The following is a 21,019-nucleotide window of genomic DNA, read 5'->3' on the forward strand; positions in this document are numbered from 1 at the left end:
AAAATAAAACCAGAACAGCCCGTTCTGAAACCGGAACGAGACGTTCTGGTTGCATTTTCGGTGTGTTAATTTTGCACCTGGAATGGGCCGTTCCGGATGCAAAATTAACACACCAAAAGTGCACCAGAACGGCCCGTTCCGGTTTCAGAACGGGCCGTTCTGGGTCCAGGTGTTTTCAAAAAAATTCTCATCCACGTGACATCCACGTATGCATCTACGTGGCGTCCACGTGGCCAAAAATTAACACCATTAAAGCAATTTGGACGGAAAGTCCCATATTGAAACCAATTAATTAATTTGGGACTAAATTGAAATCAATTAATTAATTTGAGACCAAATTGAGATAAAAAATTAATAAAAAATTAAATTAAAACAAAAAAGATTATAAGGAACCAAAATAGGTTTTTAGCCTATAATTATCTACCCTAATATATAGTTAGGATTTCTATCTCTAAATTTGTGTGAGCAAAAAATACCTATTCTCGAGTCTCGACTACTGACAATATACTCGGCTAAAATTAAAAAGACTAGACTATTATTGAGAAATTTATAGATTCAGTTATCTTTGTGTAAATTAAGCCAATTACACATGTTATTACTACAACATATTATTATTATTAAAAGATTGAGGCACTTTATCTTTCTAATAATTATTTATAGATAAATATTATAAAAAAGGTATAATTTATTTTATATTTAAGGAATATAATTGTTCATTTTATTAAAATATATTTCTTTTATAATATGTACAAATTATTATTATTATTATTATTATAATATTGTTTAGAAAAATGGCAATGTATTATTTATTTCACACCTCTTCGTCCAATTCTCATTCTAACGCATTAAATTGAAGTTGTGCATGATCTACACGTATATAGGAAGGGTTCGCATGTAAATGGACACGCGTCGTCGGTGCTGTGCTGAATAGGTTACTCACCGCTCTCTCCACTGCTATACAATCCAAAGGCCCTACGTTTTAATATGCTATATTCCTTCCGTCTTAGATATAGATCGCGGTAATTTTATTTATAAATGTTAGACATCAAAAAATAATAATTTTAATTTTTTTTGAAGGATACGAATTAAAGAAAAAAAATTAAAATTTACTTATTTTACTATAATTAAAAAATAAGTGATTTTAAAATTTAAAAATATAAAGATCTTTTTGCTATTTTAGAATTCATAATAAAAACTATTTCATAGACTAAAATATATTCAAGTTGAACGATGAAAGTTGACTTAATGATAAATAGGCTAGAAAAAAATGTATGTTATTTTTATTTATTTTATTCTATAAATGATTATTATTTTACTGTATTTTATAAATTTTTATGAGAATATTTGAATAAATTTATAAAATATTTTATGAATGATTTTCAAAAATTATTATTTAACTTATATAATAATTTATTAAAAATACTTAAGTTTAAGTTCTGATATATATATATATATATAGGGGTTATAATTACACTGATGTAACTTTTACCAAGTATTATATCGTTAAATAACTTTATATTAAATGTGAATTTTGTAAATCTAACCGTTAGATTAAAAGTTTCTTACTCTTAGATTATATACACAAAATTTTATATTAATCCAAGATGATTTAATACTTTATTTTTATAAAACAAAATTAAAGTATTATATTCATTTCAAAATATACTAAAATATGAAAGTTTTGCTTACTTTTAAGTTCTTGTTCAATTTTAACAAAATTTGATATATACGTATAAAGTGATATGAACTTTCAATCTAACAATTGGATTTATAAAATTCACATTTAATATAAAGTTATTGAGCGGTCTAATACTTAGTAAAAGTTGCATCGGTGTAATTATAACTCCCCTCATATATATATATATATATATATATATATATATATATATATATATTTGATGGAATCATACTTTGGAATGCAAGAGGTGACACACTACAAGATCTAAGAGGAGTGGGCTAGACTTGGAGGATTGAGTCAGTCAAGGCCTAATGGGCCTCATGGGCTTGAAGGGCCCAAATCAAACTTCTCTTGGGCTTACTTTGATATGACCATTCTTTTTATGTTATATTGCAAATTCATAGAGTAGGAAGTTACTATATTTTGGTCTTATATTTTGACCATAGATTAGGGTTTGTGAACTTTGGGCTTGTAATTGGGCTCCATGAGCTTTGGGTTTTTAATACCCAATATTGGGTTCATTCTCTTTCTTGTAATTTTTCCTATTCATTGTATTTCATTGACCATTGTATTTATGTCATTAGATTAGGATTTAAGGGATTATTAGTTTAAGTGAATTAGGCAAAATTAGGTTTAATTTAGCATGCATTTAAGTTGCATTTTGAGTCACATGGATAATGCTACCTTGGCTGAACATGTGTGACTCAAATTCAACCCTAAATGCACACTAAATCAAACTTAAATACACCTAGCACTCATGGGACCGGTCATACACATGTGTGACAAGATTTGAATTCAAATTCAAATTTGAATTCAAATCTTGGCGCCAATATGGTGGCCTCACATGTGGCGCCAAGTGTCCTCCTATTTTCGGATGCTTAAATGTTCCCTCCTTCACCTATTGTATTCACTTTTGAGATTAATGAAATTTGAGAGCTTATTCAGCCAAATTTCCTTAAAAGTCACTGTGAGAAGAGAGAGCTACACTTTTAGGATTCCTCTTAGGTTTTCCTCCTCTTTGAAGTGAGTTTTCCCTTGAACCTTAAGCTTGGATACTTCCATCTCAAGGCTTAAGCCTCTTTCCATCCGAGATTCATCCTCATTCAAGTGTTCTTGAGCTTCGAATTCCACCTCCTTTGAAGAAGATCCGTGCCTAGAAAAAGTTAAGGAGAAGAACTCCATTCACTCCTCCTACCTTCTCCATCATATTTATATATATATTTTCTCGATCTTTTACTAACAATCAGTTTTATAACTTTTTTCATTAGTCTCTCCAACTATTTTCGTTTCTATCTCCAATTTTTTTTTCAAGTAATATTGGTTGATATTGTAAGTCCCGAAACTCCGAGCCATGGTTTTTTATTTTTATTTTATGCAAACTTTAATTTAAATTAAAAATATGAGAGCACAATAGCGGGAGTAGTTCCATATGAAATATCTTGATGGCAATTAGCTAATGGTTTGATGCATTACATTATTGAGTCCCTTAATATCTAATTAATTAAACATATATAGTATATGATAAAAATTACAAATACTATTAATATCCGAATAACGTCTTGACATTGTAAGGTGCACATAGATTTGGTGGACCACTCCATATGAGATCAGCTATTTGGAGATTCACCTTTTCAGTTGGATGCCCTTGATCAAACCATAAATATTCAAACGGTTCACTGCATACCTCAAATGTCCGGTTTTCTCCGCAACCACTACGCCTGAAGGGACCAACACCACAACATGCTGTCTTACTCTCCTTAAGTCCTTCATTTTAAAAAGTTTAATCTTAATCATAGAAAGCAAACATTAATTGGCAATAGAAATGCTAATCAGTTAAATACCTACCATATTTATATGGATGCTTTATTCTGTCTATAATTGATTTATAATAATCAAATATTGAGTATCTAAATCCTGGTAGCTCCCTCTCTAACTTCTTAAGAGCTTTGGAGAAAGCTTTGTTGTGTTCTCTTGCCATTTCCATCAACTCTTGTTCACAAGCACCACTACTCACTACTCTGCTGATCGGTGCACAACCTATAGGCATTATGTTTAGATATGCAAATTTCCTGCCTCCTACACTATATACAGCCTGTGATTAAATTAAATGCAACTAACAAGTTAAAAATCCATTCATACTATATCAGACATTAATATTACAATTTATGTGACAAAAGAATATAACAAAGGGATTTTGATTCCGATGAATAAAAGTAGGATAGGGATATTTTAGTTCACCTTGATGCCATTAGTGAGGTTGCCAATCACAAGGTCAATGTATATCCTCCTCTCTGACTTAGTACTGTTGGGGTTTTGGCTGTGAAAGTTAAGGTAGTCGTTGCCACCAAAACTGAACAAGTAAACAGCTTTTTCCAAAATTCTCTTGGCTCCTCTGTCTCCTAGTTCCTGTTTCAGTGACTTCACTACTTGCTTGAGATAATTCAATTGTGTTGGAAGATTAATCTGAAAACAACAAAGTACATTTTACCTATTCATGTCAAAACAAATCTTATAGATTGATATGTGGGAAAGACAACTGTAAAGATCTTGTGTACGAGAACAATGGCTTTATAAAATATATTTACACATGAAAATGATTTTAAGATAGACGGCTTAAAAACTATCTAAGAGAAAATTTTAATTATATAAGTTATGACATATATAATTAATTATTGCATTATTAAATTATATTTTTATAAAAAAATAATTAATGTGTTGGTTGATTTGGTGGTAGAAAATCAATTTTAATCTAATTGCATTATTAAATTATATATTTTTAACTCAATGACTACTCGGAACAACTATATATTAGTGTATTTGATTTGGTACTAAAAAATCATAATGAATTAATTCAAAATCACTAAAAAATTCACTACTAAAAATAACTATTTGTTATTTAAAAAAATCATAGTGAATTTAACTCGCCACCAATTCAAACATACATCATATCACCGGTTCTTGATAATATTGATTCCTTACGTTGATTAATCCAAATCAATTTTTTATAACACTACTTTTAAATTTTGATTTTAATTACTATATGGACAAAACTTAATTAGATATACAACTGCAACTTTGTGTTATTCTCTAATTAAAATTAAAATTATAGTTCAATAATTCATGTAATAAAGATTTATATTAAATAATTATGTAATTATTGAGATGAAAGTCTTATTCTAATGAGAAAACAATGTAAACATCTAAAAGTAAATGATATATACATGTGGTATACCTGACCAACGATAACACCGACTCCACCAGCAGCGAAGTTAGCACCATAAGTAAATGGAGTAGGGTGTGGTTGCAGATATGGTGAAAGCATAGGCAACCCTGCCAAAGTAGCTGCAGAAGAAGGATATTTACATGCAGATATATAATATGAATAGCAAAAAAACGTAGAAAGAAATAAAAGATATATATATAATATAAGTGACCTATGAAATCAGGGACTATGCGGCCATCTGAGAATCTTCCAGTGGGATGTTTGAAGTATGTTTCTCCATAAGGCCAGTGAAGTGATTCCAACCACTTTTCACGGCCTTTCACATATACAATGTTTCCAGGGTCAAAAATTGAATCCCCAAACACGAACATGGCCTTCTCTTCTTTCTCCATTTTCAACTCAGCATCACCCTTGTCTATGCTTGTTATGTTTAACAATACCAATACCAAACAACCACTCCATAGATTAATATTAATTCTGCGTACTCTTCCCATTCTTTACTATAACAAACTATATACGTTGCTAAATATTATTATTTTGTTTCTGCTGCTGGTTTCTCTTCTTATATTCTTTTGCTGCTTTTCTTGCTTCATTTATATAGCCTCTATATGCAAATAACAGCTAGCTTGCGACAAGTTACAACATAATTATTTTTTTGGGTACTTACTAGTTACAAAACTAACAATCAAGAAATAATTTATACTTATATAACATAACTTTCGTGAATTAAATATTATTTTAATATAAACAAAAATTAAATATAATTATATATATATATATATATATATATATTGCGATTAAATCCTTTTTCATATATATATATATATATATATATATATATATATATATATATATTTAATTATTTGAGGACCAAGTCTACTTAGACTTATTTCAATAAATAATTCTTATTTTACGTTAAATTTTAATAATTTAACTGTTAAATTAAAAATTATTAATATATAAATCAAATTTGTAAATCGGTTAAATAGTGTAACAAATTTTAAAACTGAAAGAATGAAAAAGAAAAAAACTTAATAAGATGTAATAAATAATATAATAAAGAAACCACTAGAATTAGTCTAGTGATTATATAAGAAGGAGTTGAGATAATTAGAAGTATGAGACTTAGATTCAATCTTCGTCATGACTTTTAATCTTTTCTATCTTAAAAAAAAAAAATATAATAAAGAGAGAGAAAATGTTTTTGTATAAATTATAACATGGAAAACATCTTTTAATTTTGCATTAGTCACCTAAAATCAAAACTATAAGATTCAATTTGAATTAAAAGTTTATAACGAAAAATGAATAAAATTAATTTTAAAAACATCGTTTATTATTAAGATTTCTCTTATTACATGCGATTTTTCTTAAAAATTCGTAGGAAATGTTGTTCCTACAAATCAACTTGTAAGGTAAGTGTTGTCCCAACTTATATACTCTTTAATTATTTTATTTTCAATCAATATGGGATTTGAAGTTTTTTTAAAATATTAAACTTATAAATTTAAATATTTTTTTTTTATTTTTCCTGCCGATTAAAATTGGCAGAAAAATTCCTAGGAAAAGTTACCTACAATTTTTTTTAACATTTAGTAAACATTACTTGCGAATTTATTTTTGTAGGAAAACTTGCAAGAAACAAAATAAAATTTTTACAATATTTTCTGCAAATTTTTACCATGGAAAAAAATTGTAGCAAAATTTGAAAATATTTCTTGTAGATTATTTTTCATAAAAAAAGTTTGTAAGAAATATCTGTAAATTATTTTTCACAAATAAATTCGTAAAAAAAATTGTAAAATTATTATTGCAAGAAAATTCGCAAAAAATTTCTGCAAATATTTTTTTCAGAAAAATTTGCAAGAAAATGACATATTTGTATTTTAGTAAATAAAATGATATTGAACACTTATATTATGGACTTTGAAATTTTACTTATAATTTTCATCCTTAATGTCAACAGTGAAAATTAAATATTAATTGTTAACCGTACCAACACTAACAAGAAAAGAAAAATATTGATCCTGAAGTGAAGGTTATGAATAAAAATGAACTAAATAAATATATTAAACTAATTAATTAAGGAGAGTATAATTTTAAAATTGAGAAGAAAATACAGTCTATATACGGATGATTGCATCCAATTTATTATTATTTTTTTTTAACTTATACATGAATAAATAATAGATGTACTGATTTGTAATCTCATCAATTTATAAACTACTATATATGTTAAATTTATTAAATTTAATAATTTTGTTAAAAAAAATGTCATTTTAATTAGAATAACCTGATTAGAACTTTCATTGCACACATGAATGCAAATTATAAGGAGTAACGAGCATTTAGTATACTTAATACTTTTTTTTTAATGATTTCTCATATTTCATAATTATTTAAAAGAAATTCTTGGAAGATATAACTTTTCAAAAATTAATTTTGACTCACTTTTTCAAAAAAACATTCTCATAAGGATTGAGAATCCAATTTTTCTAAATTAAGGAGAAATATATATATATATATTTTTTTTTAGATTCATTTTTTTTAAAGTATCTCTATCATTTTCTCTTCCCCCTTTCCCCCCTCTCTCGTATTTCTATTTCTCATTTTTTCTTGTATTTCATTATTTATTAACTTTATCTATTTTAATAATATTATTATAGTATTTTATTTTTACAGTTTAATAATATTTGTCCATACTTATTTTTTCTAATAAAAAAATAATATTTATTTTTTCTAATAAAAAAATAATATATTTTTATCTTTCTTAATTATAAAATATCATTTTTATTTATTTATTTCTTTTGTTTAATTTTGTATTAAATAATTTTAACTACAAATTTTCAATTATATAAAATAATTTAATGTCATATTTATAATAAAATTTTGAATAAATAAATAAATTTAATAAGGTTATTTTAATAAAATATATATTTTTAAAATATTTGTATATCTAAAAATATATTATTATAACTAAAAATAAAAATTTTTAATTCTCAAGAATCCTGTATAAATAATTTTAAGGGGGTGTATTGGTTTAGGATTTCGTAGGATTTTAAAAGACTTTTTTTGAGTAAAAAAGTTCATTAGTATTCAATCAGGATTTTATGTCACTTAAAAACAATCCAGTGGTATTCAATATGGATTTTCAAGATTTTTTAAAGAGTCCATTAAAATCCACTGGTATTTATTTGAGATTTTTTACAACATAAAAATAATCCATTGGTATTCAAAAATATAAGGATTTTAAAAGATTGTTGTGTGAGAGAGATTTTGAAGGACTTTCTAGTGTTATCTATAAATACCATATTCATAAAACAATCTCATCCAAACCCATCGGATTTTGAAGGATTGTTTGAAGTGATTTTTCAGGTATTTCAAGAATTTTCAAGTAAATTTTTCATCTTTTTTTTTATGCTCCTGTCTTCTGCATTTTTTCTCTACTAATAATACTACACTATTGTTTATTATTCATATATAATATTGTAGTACTGTTCTCATCCCATTCCCCTATTTTGTGAAACTCTGATATGTAAATAATAGTGTCATTGACTTGCTCTATTTTTCTGTTCGTTCTCTTTAATTGACTTGCTTTATTTGATTCTATGTTGTTGAATTTGTTCCTTTATATAACACAAAAAAATGCTTGAAATTTCAACTTTTAAGTGGTAATTTTTTTTGTAACACACGTCAAGAAAAGAAAAAGGTGAAAGATGAAATTGATATTATAATCTCTGCAATATATATATATATATATATATATATATATATATATATATATATATATATATATGAGATGAATTTGTTAGGATTTCTGTGAGTAGAATGAGATGAAAATGGATCTTAGTTTGGGGAAGAATCCTCTCAGCATAAAAACTACAAACTCTTTCCTTCCCTTGAATTTGGTACTCTTATCTCTCCTTCTTTTATGACTCAACAATTATTTTATTTTTTTTACTATGAATTTTTCTTTTTATTTTTATATTTTGAAATTAAGATTTTTTTTATATTTTAAAAAAAGAAAATTAACATAAGACATTGCAGTATCTAATTTTTTAGGATTTAGGATTTATGCCTTCATTAGCTTATTTTTTAAAAAAGAAAATATTGTTAAAATATTTGTTAAAATAATTTACATTTATAAATATCGTTAAAAATTATCATATAATATATAACTAAAATAATATATATATATATATATATATATATATATATATATTCTCTATATCTAAATAATTCCGTTTATATAAAAAAAATTATATATCTAAATATTTTCTCAATATCGAATATACTGATTTTTTTTATATAAAAAATTATCTTATGTTTCTATATTTTCATTTTTACATGTTTTTTTTATAATGACTGAGGTATATATTTGATTCATTTGGATAGCCAAGATATATTCGATCTTGTATGATTGGTGTGCTTCTAAAAATAATAATATAATTTTATTGATTTTGTCTCTTATCCATAATTATTTATATAACTAGTTTTCAACATATATTGTTTTAGTAATTCAAATGGGAGATTCACAAGGAAATAATAAAGAAAAAGGAAAAGAGAAAGAAAACTATGAAGCTTGGACCAAGGAGGATTTCGATGAATTGTTACAATTGATAGTGGATGCTATAAAAAGAGGATAGGATATTATGAAGAATTATTATTATTATTTATCTAGACATTATTTTTTTTTTTGTCTTTGACTTTTTTTAAATTTGAATGTATGATTTTTTTTAAAATTTTATCAAATGTCAAAACTCTACAAAATCCCACAGAATCCATTAAAATCATGATTTAAAAGTCTTGCAAAATCCATTAAAATCCTGATTTTAAGTCTTGTAAAATCCTGCAAAATCTTAAAAGTCATGAAAATCCTGCAAAGTCTTTTAAAATCCGCAAGATTTTTTTTAACTAAAAAAATTCTTTAAAATCCTAATCCAATATACCCCTTAGACACTATTATAAATAATTAAAAAAAATTAATTATTTTAAAAAAATCAGGATTATGAAAATTTGTAATTTTTAAGAATCATGATTAAACTTTTCTTCTACCAAATATGTTTAAGATTAATTTCTTAGACATTTATTTATCTTGTTATATAAGCCTAAAGTTATCGTAATATAATTTTTTTTCTCAATCACATCACTTTAATCATGTAATTAGATAATCATTGAGATTAAGTTGTGACTCTAAACCATTAATTGTAATTAATTGCTTGATGCAGATGTTGCAGCTGCTTTGTTGTTCGTATCTTTTTAAAGTAACATTTTTCAAGACTACGTGTAAGTATCGACTATTGATGAATATTTCAATTCCAACATTGGATGCACATATTAAAATTGCTTTATCAAATTCCAAATTCTTCAGTGGAGTATTAAATACAACTTCTTCCGATAAAAAAACTACTTATAGATAATTCCAAATAGGTTTGTAAGTGAAGCTAAAAACAGACATGGTCGTATATGATTATCCAACCCACATTTTCCCCTCCTTAAAACCTTAATTTACATTACAATCTGTTATCACGACAACGCTATTCTATGGCACATTTATAGAAATGTGTCATTTTTTTTATTTTATAAATTTTCTTAAAAAAATATTTGCAGAAATTTTTTACAATAATAATTTCATAATTTTTTTACGAATTTATTTGTAAAATATAATTTACATATATTTCTTATAAATTTTTATAAAAAATAATCTACAAGAAATTTTTACAAATTTTGCTACAATTTTAAGGATTATAGAATTTTTTTTTCATGGTAAAAATTTGCAGAAAATGTTGTAAGAATTTTATTTTGTTTCTTGTAGATTTTCTTGTAAAAATAAATTTGCAAGTAATATTTACTAAGTAGCAGAAAAATTTCACAAGTAACTTTTTCTACGGATTAAAATTGGTAGGAAAATCTGCAGGAAAAAAATGTTTAAATTTATAAGTTTAATAATTAAAAGATTTTTAATTAAAAAAATGTTATTTTACTAAATTATTTATAAATATATCATTATAATTCATTTTATTTTTATTTTTAATTAAATTAAATATATAAAGTTTTATAAATATGATAAATTAATGATAATAAGTTTTAATTTAATGATAATTTATAAAAAATTTAAAATTTAAAGTATTTACTTAATAAAATATTATTTTACTAAATTATTTATAAATATTTCATAAAAATTAATTTTAATTTAAAATATTAGTAAATTAAATGTTTATTTTAATTAAATGAATAAATTAATGATGATGAGTTTTAATTTAATGATAGTTTTTAAAATAAAATTATTTAATAAAACCTATTTTTTTTTAGAATATTGAATATCTTAAGAGTTAAAATAATTTATAATAATATAACTTTTTTGTTCAATATAATGAATTAATCATTTTTCTAAAAACATGATCTAATTAATATTTAAAGAAAACTTCAAGTTCCACATCGATTGAAAATAAAATAATTAAAGAGTATATAAGTTGGGACAATACTTACCTTACAAGTTGATTTGTATGGTTGAGTGTTAGACTTATAATTTACAATTTAAGAGTTTAAAAGGTTATGTATCACATGTTAGAAGCCTGGGAGCAAATTTCTTAATACTTCAGAATTATTAATAGAATTTATAGTAATTTTTTTTTATCTTTTTTAAAGAAATTTTCCTGTAAAATTTCTTGCAAAAAAATTCACAGGAAACTTTCCTGCAAATTTTATTTTGCAAGAAACTTTTTTGCAAATTTTTTTTGCAAGAAATTTTGCAGGAAAATTTCCTGCGAATTTTAAAATTAGCAAAATCATATTATCCACGAAAGTATTACTTGTTGATAAAATTTTGCAGAAAAATTCGTAAAAATAATGTTTGTTATAAATTTTTATACAAAATTTATATAAAAAGTTGTATATAATAAGAGAAAATCTAATAGTAAGAAAAAATTAATAATCAAGGAAATTAGCTACAAAATTGCTAACAATATAGTGGAAGCTAAATGCCGCTAACTTTAACATCTTAAATATACTTTATGTGAATTTTCTTCACATCCTTCATTTGTTACTCTATATATTATCAAAATACGTGATTGATTTCACTTTAGATGTCTAACATGAGACTAACTAAACAATAGTCGTTTTCTCAAAAAATTAATTAGGCTTTTTGACCAAAGTAGGGTCGTTGACCAAGTTATTTACGTAAATAGGGCTGTTTTGAATTTATTTACGCCTTTGGGGCTCTTTACAACGGTGTCGCTATGGCCCATAGCGATACCAGTGCCACGTGGAATTTTATAAACTTCAGGAAAGCCATGAAAGCCATATTAATAGTGTCGCTACAGCCTATAGCGCCACAAAACAGCTTCAATAAAGTCGTTGTAGCCTAAAGCGCCACATATATAAAAAAACAATTATTTTTAATAATTAAAATGTGATAAAAAACAAATTATTTAATAATTTAAAAAAAAATAGAAATATAGTGGCGCTGTAGGCCACAGCGCCAGTTAATAAAAAATTAATTTTAATAATTAAAATGTGATAAAGAAAACAAGTTATAATTTAAAAAAAAAAAGGAAACAGAACCTACAGCCTAAAGCGCCACATATATAAAAAAAACAATTAATTTTAATAATTAAAATGTCATAAAAAATAAATTATTTAATAATTTAAAAAAAAAACTAGAAATCTAGTGGCGCTGTAGGCCACAGCGCCAGTTAATAAAAAATTAATTTTAATAATTAAAATGTGATAAAAAAATAAGTTATACGGCACCAGTTTTAAAAAAATATTTTTAATAATTAAAATGTGATAAAAAAGAATTTAAATTTTTTTTAATAATTAAATTTTTTTTTAAAAAATCAGAAATATAGTGGCGCTGTAGGCCACAGCGGCACTTATTTTAAAAATAAAAAACATAAATACAAAAAAAAATGTATAAAATAAAGAAAAATGAGAAATAGGTAAATATTTATAAGTACATATTTGTATGATATTCCTAAATAAATAAAAATGTGATTAAAAACAATTTATTTAATAATTTAAAAAAAAACATAAATATAGTGACGCTGTAGGCCACAGCGTCACATATTTTAAAAATTAAAAAACGTAAATAGAAAATTAAAAATGTATAAAATAAAGAAAAATCAGAAATAGCTAAATATATAAATATATATTTTTATGATATGCGTAAATAAAATAAAAGTTGATAAAAAACTATTTTTTGAATAATTAAAAAAAAAATGTGGCGCTGTGGCCTACAGCGACACTGGGGCGCTGTAGGCCATAGCAACACAGGTGGTGGTTGAGAAATTAATTACAGTGGCCACGTGTCAAATTACTGCTGATTTAACCAGTAGTAATTGGACACGTGGCTTTGTATAGTAAAAACAAATAAAAAAATGCCTATATAAGGGTTTTTACCCTCAGATGGTCCCCCCCTCATTTTTGTTTCCAGAGTTGCACGAGAGTCTCCATCAGGCAAGTTTTTTTTTATTTTTATTTATCTGTTTAATTTATTTAAAAATTATTTACTTACTTTTAAATTTTGTTTAATGTTTAGATATTTTTATTTTTATTTCAGGGTAATTTTTATTTTGTGAATTTCTCCAGAGTTCCAGATTTATTTAAGCTTTCAGGTATTTTAATGTTTATTATTTTCTTTAATTTATAATTTATTTAAATTTATTAATTTTTATAGTTACTGTAATTTAATTAGAAATTTATATTTTTTGTGTGTAATTATTTGAAAGTCGTTGTGGGCTACGTCATTTGACATAGTTGTGTAATTATTCATTTTAAATTATTTCTGTGTAATTTATATTGAATTTAGAAATAATGATATTTAAATTTTGAATTGAATTATTTTAATTATGTTAAAAATATATTTAAATAGAAAAGAAATTAATTAAAAGAAATTCAAAAAATTTAATTACGTGTTATTTAAATTTATTTAAAAACAATTATTTAATTTTTAAATTGAATTAAATTATTTTTGTGTAATTTATATTTATTTTAAAAATAATGATATTTAAAATTTGAATTGATTTATTTTATTTATGTTTAAAATATATTTATATAGAAAAGAATTTAATTTTAAAATAAAAATTCATTTAATTGAAAAACGTTTTATTTAAATTTATTTAAAAAAAATTATTTGAATTTTAAATAGAATTAAATAATTTCTGTGTTAGTTATATTTATTTTAAAATTAATGAATTTAAATTTTGAATTGATTTATTTGAATTCTGTTTAATTTATATTTTTGGAGAAAAGAATTTAATTTAAAATAAAAATTAATTTAGTTTAATAACGTGTTATTTAAAATTATTTTAAAAAAATTATTTAAATTGTAAATTGAATTAAATTATTTCTGTGTAATTTATATTTATTTTAAAAATAATGATATTTAAAATTTGAATTGATTTATTTTAATTCTGTTTAAAATATATTTATATACAAAAGAATTTAATTTAAAATAAAAATTCATTTAACTGAAAAACGTTTTATTTTAATTTATTTAAAAAAAATTATTTGAATTTTAAATAGAATTAAATAATTTGTGTAAGTTATATTTATTTAAAAAATAATGATATTTAAATTTTGAATTAATTTAAGTTGTTATATTAGTTTATTTATATTTTATATAATGGATGAAATAATGTGCTGTTAAATTTTGTTATAGATGGCATCATCTTCTACATCTATGCGTGTGAGTTGTGGACCTGTTGAGGATGATTTATTGTCATTGCAGTCCATACATGTTTCACAACATGTTTGGAATAGAGAAGAAGATAGGAGATTATTAGCACGACATGCTGCTCCAACACGGAATGGAATTGACGGAATTCCACATCAAATAGTTCCGTTAATAGACCAGGCTGAATTTGGATGGATTGCTCGGTTGAGTTATATCAAAGTTAGTCCTGGTTTATTAACTACTCTGGTAGAACGATGGAGACCAGAAACACACACATTTCATATGCCATTTGGAGAATGCACAATTACTCTCCAAGATGTTGGTATGATTGTTGGTCTTCCAGTTGACGGTGAAACACTGTTAAGTCGAGGCAGTGCTAATATATTCGAATTAGGTACTAAAATAACTATACTTTAACATTTAAATTTTTTTTAGTAATTGTGTTTTATAATACTAAAAATCGGTAAATAATTTGTTATATTTTATGCAGCTCATGATTTTTTAGGTGTTGTTCCACCCGAGTCAGAAATTAAAGGACATCGGGTGAAATTATCTTGGTTGGCAACATATTTTAATGACATTGCAGATGATGTACAGGAGGTACATCAGTTGCTTCCTTATGCTCGAGCTTGGATACTACGCTTTATAGGAGGGCTCTGTTTCCTGATAGATCTTCTAGCTATGTCTCATTGAGGTGGTTGGCGTTCTTAGGTGACTTTCAGACCATTAAGACGTATGCATGGGGTGCTGCTGTGCTTGGATATTTGTATCGCAATTTATGCACCTCTACTAATTACAAAACGCCAAGTTGTGGTGGATTTACACTTTTATTGCAGTTATGGGCATGGGAACGATTCCCTACCATTCTGTCTTCTCCATTCCCACCTATTCTTCGTCATCTTCATCTTCATCTCTTGTGATCAAAGGTGATCGTTCAATTGACAAATTTTCTAATGAAAAAGTAGAAGATTCTTGCATACTTATTTCAGCATATAATTCCATTATTGGCATCACATTCTGGCTCTAAAATGCTTCTATCATGCATTGTACATCATCATCGTCACTCAATTCCAATGAAGAATATATGTTGTTATCACCTTGTGAAACTAAAAATCTGTAACTTACAGATAATATCACTTGATTTGAGTTAAGATTAAATTTGTTGTGAATCCTTCTCTTTAATATATCCAAAGTGATACCTCGTTTAATATACATTCCTTTTCTTGGTCCATCAAATGTTATACCTTCAGCACCTTCATACATCTTTCCAGTGTAAATATAAGCAATCATTTGATCCATAATATCTACAACAAAAAAAAATTAATTAATGCAAATACCTACTATTTATATCTTAACAAAAACAAAATTATACTCACCGAATCAAAAACAAACGTAACTGGCTCAGAGATTTAAATCAGACCAAAACGTAACTGATAAATATATGATTTCACTTGTGAAAAAAACGTAGCTGTGAGGGGGGTATATATAGTGATAGTGGCGCTGTGGGCCATAGCGACACTGTGTCGCTATAGGCCACAACGCCACTTTTAAATAATTTAAATGACAAAAATATATATAGAAAATAAAAGAAATTACAGAAAAATTAAGTTTATAATTACAAAATTAATATTTAACTGCTAATATAAAATAAACAAATTTTCAAACAAATTAAGTTAATAATTTAAAAAAAAGGAAATTAATTAGTGGCGCTGTGGGCCATAGCGACACAGTGTCGCTATAGGCCACAACGCCACCTTTAAATAATTTAAATGAAAAAAATATATTATGAAAATAAAAGATATTACAGAAAAATTAACTTTATAATTAAAAATTAATATTTAACTGCTAATATAAAATAAACAAATTTTCAAACAAATTAAGTTAATAATTTAAAAAAAAAAAACAAATTAATTAGTGGCGCTGTGGGCTATAGCGACTTAGTGTCGCTATAGGCCACAGCGCCACCTTTAAATAATTTAAATGAAAAAAATATATTATGAAAATAAAAGATATTACAGAAAAATTAACTTTATAATTAAAAATTAATATTTAACTGCTAATATAAAATAAACAAATTTTCAAACAAATTAAGTTAATAATTTAAAAAAAAAAACAAATTAATTAGTAGCGCTGTGGGCTATAGCGACTTAGTGTCGCTATAGGCCACAGCGCCACCTTTAAATAATTTAAATGAAAAAAATATATTATGAAAATAAAAGATATTACAGAAAAATTAACTTTATAATTAAAAATTAATATTTAACTGCTAATATAAAATAAAAAATTTTTCAAACAAATTAAGTTAATAATTAAAAAAAAAAAACAAATTAATTAGTGGCGCTGTGGGCTATAGCGACTTAGTGTCGCTATAGGCCATAGCTCCACTTACATAAATAGTTAAATATATTTTTCAAAATTACGTTTTTAATTAACTATTTTTTTTAAAATATATAATAAGTAAACTCAGTTTATTATTTTTAGATTACATTTAAATTATTTTAGTTTTTTTTTCTTAAGTGGTGTCGCTATGGGCTACACCATTTTTGTTGGCCCAGAATTTGTGTTGGTCCAGCCCATAGCGACACTTGTGTGGCTCTTTCCAGCCATCACATGGCCAAAAAAAAAAAAGCCACGTGTTAATGGTGTCGCTATGGGCCATAGCGACACCGTTATAAACAGCCCCAAAGGCGTAAATAACTTCAAAACAGTCCCATTTACGTAAATAAGTGGGTCAACGACCCCACTTTGATCAAAAACCCAATTAATTAAGTAGAGAGCATCTCAGTCACAGTCCTTTCTTTTGGCTTCTATGTATAGTTCACCTAATAAATGCCTTTTCTTTTTTATTAATGATAGTAAAAGAAAATATTAAAAAGAAAAATAATTTGGCAGCAGACAAAAAATAGCAATAACATTCATGTTAAGAAATTAATTTTAGATTAAAACTAATTTTAAATTAAAACAACTTTAGAAAGTTTTTACATTAGATAAAAAAATACTAAATTTTATTATTAATTTATTTTTAAATAAAAATATTTTGAAAAGAAATTACTTCACTTTGAAAATAATTTTATTTAAAATCAATTTTACAAAAACTAAAAATCACACATGAAATTTTCTACTACAAAGTTGGATCAGATCAATTCGCAAACAGCCGTGTTTAATTTGAACTATGCCCTTGAGCAGAAGTTTAATTTCAATTTTCAAAGTTCAAAGCCGTCTTTGTATTTGACCTCACTTCACTTTGGTCTACCATTTCATAATAAAAAAATTCAATTCCTCTAATTTTTTTTCATTATTAAATTTACAACTAGTTTTATACGGTATACTCTAGGCTTCGCAGCTAGTTATTAATCTCACTTCGGTTCCAATTCCCTAAGCATGGCAACGGGGCGGGGCGGGAGCGAGTTTTACATTCCCCGCCCCCGCTCCCGTCCCGTAAATTTAAACCTCCCCTATTCCCGTCCTCGATACTCGTCGGGGTAAAATCTATGTCTCCATCCTCGTCCCCGGCGGGGTTCAGGTTTCCCTACCCCGCTCTCGCCCTCGCTCCTATTTTTTTTTCTTTTTTTTTTTTTAAATAAATATAAACAATTTTAAAAAAATATAGATTTTTATATATAAATATTTCTAATTTTGGTTTATATATATATAAATAATTTTTTAATTATATTATTAAGCAGGGCGGGGGCGGGGGTGGGGCGGGGGCGAGATGAGTATTAACATCCCGTCCCCGCCCCGATTTTATCAATCGGGAAAAACCCGAACCCGAACCCGAAATCGATAAATACGAGTTTTTTCCATCTAAATTGGGGCATGTTTGGGCGGATACCCATGAGGACGGGTTAGATTGTCATGCCTACAAGTAATGTTCAAACTTGCAACGTGATTATTTCAGTTTTTGGTACATATATATGGAAGAGAAACAATTTTGGTATTTCAATCAATGGATCATATTTGACTTCTACTTACAATTTTATTATGCTATTTATTTATTTATTTATATGGCAAAGTGTACATATACAACCATATGTACATCAAACAACAAATCCCTAATGAATTTGTTACATCAGTTTTATTCGGCAAAGAATTAAATCTAAGCGGCTAGATATCAAACGAGGAACAATTGCTTCAGATTGTAAGAGTCAACGACATCCCTGTTACCACTCCACATTAGCTTTGCGAAATGTTCAGCAGCACTCTCTGTTGGATGAAGAGAATCAAAGAACACATGCTCATTAACATTGTTGCATAGTTCATATTCTTCAATCCCCCTTTTCCCTCCACAACTATAATCACCTCTAAAGGGACCACCTCCACAACAAGCTGCATTCCCCTCTTTGAAACCTTAAAAAAAAAAAAAAAAAAATGAAATCATAACATAGCAATAAAGATGAAATTTCCCTTTTTTTTTTTTTGAAAAATAATGTCATATATATACAGATTAAGGCTCATGCATATACCATATTTTGAAGGGTACTTCATTAATTTTAGCAGCACGTCGTGGAAGTTAAGAATCGAGTATTTGAATCCCTTTAGTTGTTTTTCTAGGTTTTGAAGTATTTCGGGAAAAGCATTATTGTGTAGCCTTGCAAGTGTCGAAGCTTCTCCTTTAAGACATGCATCAATTGTTGTACCATTTATAGATCTCCTTAGAAGTGGAAGGCAATTAAGAGGACCCAAATTTATAAACCCAAATTTTCTTCCACCTTCAACGTAAATTTCCTGTGTGAAATATCATTTCTCAAAATTAATTACTGACATGTGAGAACCAAAAAAAGTAATGCTATTGAGGGGGATAAAGGATCAACTAAACCTACTTTAATTGTTGTTGTAATGTTGCCAATGACAAAGTCTACAAAATTTTGTTGAGAATATGGAATGACCACAGTGGTATTATTGGAGTTTGTATAGAAAGGGGATGCATAATCATTGCCTCCAATGGAAAATATATAGACAGCTGTGGACAACAGTTTCATGGCTTTCTCTTCTCCTACTTTCTTCCTCAATTGCTTGCTAACTTTGGCGAAGTACAGTGCTTGAGTTTTCAAATCAATCACCTAACGGAGTACAAAAGTTTACATGAATACCAAAGATTCAACTCATCCAAGTAATTAATTGGAATGTGCTGTACGAAAGTTTAGTCATTAAAGTAACATACACCAAGATATTTAGAAAATCTTTATTTAAATAACATAGTTAATATAATCATGACAGTAACATACACAACTTCGAGATTCTTTTTCTTATACATCGGATCAGACACTCGAGATTTTATCTCTCTCTTTAGAATATCAATATAACGATCTAGGTAGCATCAATTAAGAATTAATATCATAAATAAATAAAAAATTAATCAAGCAGTACCAGTCCTTGATTAGTTTCACTCAAAGCTCCAGCTCCAGCAGATGCAAAATTCACCCCATAAATGTATTCATCATGGTATCCAGGATGCAAGTATGGCGGAATAAGAGGCAATTCTGCATACTCAGCTGTAAACATGCATCCACTCATCAAAATAAATATAAAAAATTAACCTAAAAGCATCACTTTGTCTGGCAAAATCAAATCAAATAACGAGTTTATGATATGTGCATAAAAATTAACAATTTATCATAAATGATGATTTATAATTAAATGAAAATATAAAATTATTTTATACGGTTGATATATCACTTATTTTTCACATAATATATTGCTTCAAAAACGAAGTGAAAAAGTATACCAACAAAATCAGGAACTACACGTCCATTAGAAAATCTTCCAGAGGGGTACTTAAAGAAAGTTTCTCCATATGGTGGAAAGTTGGATTGGAAAAATGTGGTGGCATTGATGTAGTCATTGTTTCCATTATCAAATACCGAGTCTCCAAATATGAATAGGGCTCTGTGGTTTTCCGGCAAACATGTACTGCTTAGAGAACAAGAGTGATGAATGTTGAGAATAAAGGAGCTAAGGAAGATAATAAACATAACAAAGACCCTTAAACTGGCCATATTACAAATTCACTCTTCACATACAAATCTAAGTATTGTGTTGCCAATTCTTATATAGGCCATGTATTGGTGTGAGTGTGACATATATATTTGTAGCAGTCACAAATAAGAAAAGTCGAAGATTGTATGGTTATTCTAATTAAGACTTTTGATTCTTTGATAGGACGTTTTAACTTTAGTTGAAAATAAGAGATAATAAGGGTAGAAATTTTTACGGAAATAATATTTTTTAAAAGAAAAATTACAAAAATAACACCTGTGCAAGTTTATTTACAGGAATAGAACAGTTTACTGTTCATGCTTGGAATTCGGTTCCCCGGGAACCGAATTCTGAGCTTCAAATTTTTTTTTCTTTTTAGAATTCGGTTCCCGGGAAATCGAATTCTGAGTTATTTTAAAATTTTTTTTTTCGTGTTTGTGGCTCATTTTGGGCAAATGTTGGAAAT

The 21,019-nt window shown here is 26.4% G+C and overlaps 2 protein-coding genes across 2 annotated transcripts; both read right to left on the reverse strand.

Moving 5' to 3' along the window:
• Positions 1–3,101: 3,101 nt before the first annotated feature.
• On the reverse strand, positions 3,102–5,477 carry LOC109809106 (GDSL esterase/lipase 1). Its single transcript, XM_020372334.2, has 5 exons — positions 5,113–5,477; positions 4,911–5,020; positions 3,917–4,141; positions 3,524–3,770; positions 3,102–3,442 (listed from the first exon to the last, which is right to left on the reverse strand). Exons 1-5 carry the CDS (start codon positions 5,393–5,395, stop codon positions 3,219–3,221), a joined length of 1,089 nt encoding a protein of 362 aa, XP_020227923.1. The 5' UTR covers positions 5,396–5,477; the 3' UTR covers positions 3,102–3,218.
• Positions 5,478–18,492: 13,015 nt separating this feature from the next.
• On the reverse strand, positions 18,493–20,613 carry LOC109809474 (GDSL esterase/lipase 5). The gene is made up of 5 exons (XM_020372801.3): positions 20,303–20,613; positions 19,945–20,069; positions 19,398–19,637; positions 19,041–19,302; positions 18,493–18,924 (listed from the first exon to the last, which is right to left on the reverse strand). The coding sequence occupies exons 1-5, from the start codon at positions 20,571–20,573 to the stop codon at positions 18,689–18,691; spliced, it is 1,134 nt and encodes a 377-aa protein (XP_020228390.1). The 5' UTR covers positions 20,574–20,613; the 3' UTR covers positions 18,493–18,688.
• Positions 20,614–21,019: the final 406 nt, after the last annotated feature.

Source organism: Cajanus cajan, chromosome 5, assembly GCF_000230855.2.
Source record: "Cajanus cajan strain Asha chromosome 5, NIPB_CcT2T_4, whole genome shotgun sequence".
In the NCBI taxonomy this organism is placed as follows: domain Eukaryota; kingdom Viridiplantae; phylum Streptophyta; class Magnoliopsida; order Fabales; family Fabaceae; genus Cajanus; species Cajanus cajan.

What these genes read in the sequence shown, in the direction of transcription:
- LOC109809106 (XM_020372334.2), bottom strand. Translation starts at nt 5,395, where the DNA reads ATGGGAAGAGTACGCAGAATTAATATTAATCTATGGAGTGGTTGTTTG. An exon ending in CATAGTCCCTGATTTCATAG is followed by an intron (nt 5,021 to 5,112) that starts GTCACTTATATT and finishes CTTCTTCTGCAG; the next exon opens with CTACTTTGGCAGGGTTGCCT. An exon ending in ACCTCACTAATGGCATCAAG is followed by an intron (nt 3,771 to 3,916) that starts GTGAACTAAAAT and finishes ATTTAATCACAG; the next exon opens with GCTGTATATAGTGTAGGAGG.
- LOC109809474 (XM_020372801.3), bottom strand. Translation starts at nt 20,573, where the DNA reads ATGGCCAGTTTAAGGGTCTTTGTTATGTTTATTATCTTCCTTAGCTCC. An exon ending in ACATTACAACAACAATTAAA is followed by an intron (nt 19,303 to 19,397) that starts GTAGGTTTAGTT and finishes TATTTCACACAG; the next exon opens with GAAATTTACGTTGAAGGTGG. An exon ending in GAAGTACCCTTCAAAATATG is followed by an intron (nt 18,925 to 19,040) that starts GTATATGCATGA and finishes TTTTTTTTTAAG; the next exon opens with GTTTCAAAGAGGGGAATGCA.